This window comes from Oncorhynchus clarkii, unplaced genomic scaffold (assembly GCF_045791955.1).
Source record: "Oncorhynchus clarkii lewisi isolate Uvic-CL-2024 unplaced genomic scaffold, UVic_Ocla_1.0 unplaced_contig_4448_pilon_pilon, whole genome shotgun sequence".
Classification (NCBI taxonomy): Eukaryota; Metazoa; Chordata; class Actinopteri; order Salmoniformes; family Salmonidae; genus Oncorhynchus; species Oncorhynchus clarkii.
This window is the reverse complement of record NW_027260868.1, coordinates 7,501-13,744: the sequence shown is the minus strand read 5'-3', so window position 1 is coordinate 13,744 and position 6,244 is coordinate 7,501. Positions and strand designations below refer to the sequence as shown.

The 6,244-nt window shown below is 41.2% G+C and overlaps 1 protein-coding gene across 1 annotated transcript in view; it reads right to left on the bottom strand.

The window, feature by feature from the left end:
- LOC139402005 (nuclear factor 1 X-type-like) overlaps positions 1-6,244 on the bottom strand; it is a gene marked incomplete at its 5' end in the record, with an annotated part of 11,177 nt that continues 4,933 nt past the window's right edge. Inside the window, one exon of the mRNA XM_071146047.1 lies at positions 1-5,002. Coding sequence (XP_071002148.1) covers positions 4,988-5,002 — 15 coding nt within the window. The remainder of the gene's footprint in view (positions 5,003-6,244) is intronic.

The window sequence follows — 6,244 nt, the reverse complement described above, 5'->3', positions numbered from 1 at the left end:
TACAGTCAAGAACATCCTTTTATTCAATCAAGGTGCTGCTCTGCTCAAACTGTGTTTTTCTTCTTATGGAAAAGAAACTGTAATTAACACATGCATTTCACCTATAGAGCTCTGGGGGTGTTTCTTATACACAAAGACATGGGATGCATTTAAAATGGCATCCTATTCCCTACATAGTGCACTACTTTTGAACAGGGCCCTATGGGAATAGTGAAAAAGTAGTGCACTATATAGGGAATAGGGTGCCATTTCAAACAGAGCTACAGGCATGAGTGGGGCTCTTCTGCTCTGAGGGCGTAGGGTCGGGGGTCAAAGGGCGTACTGTCTAGACACCACGAAAAAAATAAAAATAATAATAATCTCAAAACGGAACAGAGTTTTTAGAGCCTGGCATTCAAACTGATATCTCTACGTTTCACTTGAGAGTATGCCTCAAGCCTGGTTCACGCTGGCTCTATATGGTGGGTTGTGGTGTGTGTTTTGCCAATGGCTAATACTGCTCCTGGCTTCACTAGATAAAACCTCACAATAATAATACAAGAGTTTAGAGTATTTGATACATGACTAGGTGTGTGTGTGTGCTGGTAGTATTGCAAACCCCCTTTTCTCAGCCAGTAGTTATAAGGTGCTTGTAGCATTTCATTTACAGTCCAAGACTCTCTTATAGAGTTTCAATGACGGCATACCCTGATAGTTAGGAACTATGAAAGCAAAAATCCAAATTAAGTCAAAAATAAAAATAAAGGAATAAAATAAAACAAAATAAATAAAATAAAAACTCTTAACTTGTCACAGCAGAAGAGCAGCCCCCCCCCCCCCCCAACACCCAAAAGGTACCCCTATTATTTCTCCTTTACCCCAACATTATTGACCCCCTAAGACCTTTACCCCCATAACCCCTAACACCCAGTCCTACCCTACACTGGGCAGGCGCACCCCCAAAAGCCCATTGGTGTAATTTGTTCACTTACATTAGCTGTTTGAATGGAGAAGCTGAAGAGGATGGGTAATGGTATACAATGTGAAGAAGAGGCAATACAGACAAGAATAACGTGAGCTAACTGCATTCTGCTCAAGACAAAAAGTTTCGGCCATTTTTTTTTCAACAACCCCTTCCATCAACGGAAGGAAGGAAGGGAGGGAGGGGGAAGGAGAGAGAGAGGACACAGTTACAGACTACTCCGGTGTCTACGAGAGAACAGATAGACAGAGGAGAGGAGAGGAGGAGACGGAGGGAAGAAGAAAAAAGCCAGAGAGCAAGGGGGAACGAGAACAAGTTTTTTTTGCCTTTTCAGTATTTTTTTTTCATCATTTATCAATAAAAAGTAAAGAACTAATTCACACCAGTTTCCTTTTGTACTATATATATACGGATTTTGAAAAGGGAAAGGATTTATGGGAAGGTTGATACAATGGAGGGGGATCATTTTTCAAAGGTTGAGGTGGGATGAAGTTGCTCACTAAGCACTGATCGAAGGTCAGTTTTGCATATCCCCTCCTAATGGTTCAGGTCAAGATATACAGTAAACTGATCCTAGATCTGCACTTAGGGGCACTTCCACCTCTACCTTGAATTATTTCGAATGAAAGGGGAGCGATCTGGATTACAAAATGGAGTCTGTGAACAAAAGGCACTTTTAAGGGACAACCTTTAACTGCTGGGAAACTACACTACAGCACAAGCACTAGTCAAGGTGAATTTACAGGGGAATGAGGGAGAGGGTGGAGAAGGAAGGGGTGGAGGGAAGCTCACTTTGCATAGGCCTACTGTATTTCTATCGTTACGTCATGGTTCTGACAGACTGGCTGGCTCCTCAAATGAAACAAATTCTAAGCTGCCATTTTCCTGTTTTTTTTTCCCTTGCTCAGACTCAGAGAGAGGAGTATAATAATCTGGGAGAAATCAGAAGAAGTAGTTGTGGGCATTGATAAGCCTACAGTACAGCTCTCGTCCTATCTAAAGGTTGAACCAAAATGCCTTTTGTTTCACAACCTACTAGAGGAATATAGGAAGGAATAGGAACCCCTCCCTCCACTCAATATTACAAACAGGAGAAGGAATAGGAACCCCTCCCTCCACTCAATATTACAAACAGGAGAAGGAATAGGAACAGAGAAGAGGAGTAATAAATGCGGTTTCCTAAAGGTAGTCATTATTTTGTTCATTATCATTCATTTTGTAATAGTTTGAATGTACTTTATAGTGTGTAAAAGTGGCGGTTTTTCATTTCACCGGTTTTTCATTCCATGTTCAATTTGTTTTTAAACATTTTGTAAGAAATGTTTCTTCCTTCAGCCCCTCCAAACATTTTTTATAAACAAATGATTACACGTTAAACATTAAAAAAGAGACAATAAAGGAAAATAAAAACAAATACCCCCAACTTACAAAGACTAGGATATGGCTCTGTTAGTTTAGAGTCCAGGAGCACATCGGACTTGAAACAAATAGATTTTTTTTCTCTTTTCTTCTTAGCTTTCTTAAAAATCTCTAACAGACAAAACACAATGAATCTACCCAATGCATTGCACGTGGCTCAATCGACACATATCTTTCAACAATAATACTTTCCATCAAAAAACAAACACTTTTTTTCTTCAATTTTTCCATTGTCGATTTTGACATGTTTCATCTATTTTGCATCATGGACATTTTTGTTTCGTTTTTTTTTTAATGTTGCACTGTAGATTTGTGGAGGTTGGGTGGGTGCTCATTGAATTGTCATGGTGACAGTGAGGGTCCATCATGGAATTCTGCTAGCTCAAGAGTTCAGAAAATAACTAAACTGCCAACAAGCTCATTTTAGTCAAGTTTTAAAAAGGAGCATATACCATAAATATATATGTTTAAGATCTCTCTCTCTCTCTCTTTATAACATTTTGCAGTCTTCTACAAAGATTCTGTCCTATAGCCAATGGTTTCCATATAGGAAGAAACATCACCATTCTTTGTAGCTTTAGCATATATGTGAACAAAAACATCAACCTGAATTTGAACTAATTGCATGATAGGGGAGTACAGAGGCACTTCCATAGGTTGTTATAGTTGTGATATATGATTTGAGTACATAGAGCTAATTTTACTATAAACTCAGAGTGCCTGGGCTGTCAGACAATTCTATCCCTGCACATGGAAGAAACCAACAGCTAGGCAGTCCAGTTATTTTGTGAGGTTTGGCTTTTTTTTGTTTGAATTATTGTGTCATGATAAAAAATAATAATGACAATATCAATAACAATTTAATAAATCACATTTACAATAGAAAAAAACAAGGTATCTCAAATTAAAAAATGACAAATGTCAAAATGAATGAAAAACCATTATCAAAGGCAGTTTGGAGAAACTCGTATATAAAGGCTCACCTTTGTGTTTGGAATCAGGGTGACGGTGTTAGTAGTGTGCATTTTGATACGGTGGTGTGTCCGCGTGTGTTCCTCCGGGCGCTACTGTGAATGGACTGTGGTTACAGGGTGAAGCAGGGCAGGGCTTGTCGCAAGTTCCTGTACTGGTGTTTGTGAGAGATTTCAGAGATGCCTGTTATTGCAAACGAAGATGATATTTTTTTCTGCAAAATAAAAAGCGGATGAAAGAAAAAGATCTCAGGGAAGAAGGTCAAACATAAGCAAAAGAATCCAAGTGAGACAAAACCAAAACCAATCCGGCAAACAAAATGAAATGCAAGAAAACGGCTACAAACCAAAAGAAAGCTAGTTATTACATGATGATGTTGATCCTATGCATGTATTATGTTACTGTGAAGGACACACAGACAAAATGGTATTGTCAGTGAATCAGTTGTGTCTGCCAGACGTGTGGGTTCTGGAGACAATGATCTGTGTGTGTGTGTGTACGTACTTTGAGTCTGCGTGAGTGCGTGTATGTGTGAGTGCCAGGATGCCAGAGCCACAGCCCATTGCCCACACACACACACTGCCTTCAGCGACCTGCTGGATCGCTCTGTTTCCTCCCTTATTTGTTTCAGTAGTGCATAGGTGAGGGGACGAAAGAGGGCATAGTGTTGTATGACTGTCTGTCTGTCTGTCTGACTGTCTGTTATGTCTGTCTCTTATGTCTGTCTGTCTCTCTGTTATGTCTGTCTGACTGACTGACTTTCTGTCTGTTATGTCTGACTGTCTCATGTCTGACTGACTGACTGTTTTGTGTTCGCTCTCGGCTCATGCTATTGGCTATCGCTCTTCACAAGAGGGTAAGCTAAAACCAGCCATCTAGTGCAGATGGTATCACACCATTGGATGGTGTCCCAGTGTTTGGCCAATCAGAAGAAGGGAGGAGGGAGGGCATTCAGGGCTGAGTACATTAAGCGGCAGTGAGGCCAGTCGGATGTGGTTGTGTGAGGCTGTGGGCGTTGCCGGGGCAACCCTGGACACCTGGTTGACAGATGAGAGAGGGAGCAGGGACGTAAAGCACCGTCAGGAGGAGAGACTAAAGGATTACAGAATGGGTTCTTTTGGGCGGTGACAATGTTTATAGCTATAGCTCAAGTGACCAAATTCTGCCAACTATGTGTTTTACACTGTTGTGTGTGGGTGGATCTCCCAGCCATTGCATGGAGTTTCATTGTGAAAATAAAATATAAAAACAACAATAAAACGAAATTGGTCAGTTAGTTGTCAGGTTGCATATTTTTGTTTGCTTTCTGACATGTTTTGTGTGTGACATTTCCTCATCTTTCTTCCTCCTCTTCTTCCTCGTTCTGTCGTTCGTTCTGAGTCTGTCCACTTCAACCGATCTCTTTTCAGCCTTCTGTATAGGGAGATGGTTGTTCCGGTTCAAATGTTCAAATCGTGGAAATGGGTATTCTTCTGGGGGGTTATTTTCTGTTTTTGTGTTGTTGGTTGTTGAGCAAAAATACTTTAGTGTCAGCAGTTTGTTTGTAGTCCGTGTTGGTTTGTTTTGTGTGTTGTGTTGTTTTTCCATTCCCAAATTTCTCATGACACAATTCTAGCGGTTGAGTTGGAGGCCTTGTCAGAGGAACCAAGACTGTAGAAGAGAAATAAAATACAGGAAACATCAGGTTCATCTTTGTCATGTGGTAACATCACTAAGTTCAACAGTTACACATTTATAAGTAAATAAATGGTTCAGGAAAATAATCGATTAAAAAAATGTTGTCATGCTAAATATTAACTAGCCACTAGAGGGCCATCCTTCATAGCAAACTTTTCCCTTTACTGAGCTGAGCCTCGATCATACCCCAATTTAAGTTGATCATTCCTCACACAGTACGTAAGTAAGTCATTTCAAGACGACAGTTTGTAAATGTACTACTTTCACGTTGTAGTATTTCAACCGTCAAAGTCTCCAATAAGTACAACGTTTAGATGTAACATGATTCACAAGACTTTCTTTACTGTTTCAAATGACACCATGAAGTCAACTACTGTAGGCCATGCAGCTACTCCCAGGATCAGGTTTCACAGTTTGATAAGACTCACTGAGGGTGCAGAGTTATAGGGTTGGCATTTGATTCTGGGAGCTGGGTTCCAATACTATTGGAAATAGTTTCTTGGCTGGATTGAGCTTGCTTGGCACAATTGAAAATATTTCAAATAGTATTTGAACCCAGGTCTGGTTAAGTGGCAGCTCTGCTCAGGCTCCAGACAACATTCCACAGAGTAGACCCAGGGAAAAGCAGCTAATCACTGACGGCCCTATAGCTACACTCTGCTCTCTATTCTGTTACATTCCTATAGGACCCCGGAGAGAAAGTTTCTCTCCCCACTTTTCCCCTCTCTTTCCTTCCTCCTTTTCCCTTTCCCAGGATCCTTTTGGGCTTCTAACTCCTCCTCTTTTCTCTCCCAACTTCCTCTCTCTTCTCTCTCTCCCCCAATGTAATCCCTGGCAGGACTGACCACTCCCACTTCTCCTTAACTCCCTTCAAGGCTAAGTTAAACTGCCTATGACATCATGTCTGGTTGCCACGGGCAACCAGACAGTCAGGACGTGACTTCGCCTGTGGAGCACAGAGCTTGAACTAACTCTCTTTCTCTTAACCCCCTCTCTTTCTCTCCCGGCATGACTTGTGTTTAGCCACCAGAGAGCTCCTCAGACCAGTTATTCACTGAGTGTAAAAAACATTAGGAACACCTACCCTAATACAGAGTTGCACCCCCCCCCCAGTTCATGACATAAACCGTTGTGCCAGGCACCCAGTACCATACCCTGTTCAAAGACACTTCAATCTCTTGTCTTGCCCATTCACCCTCTGAAGGACACACATAC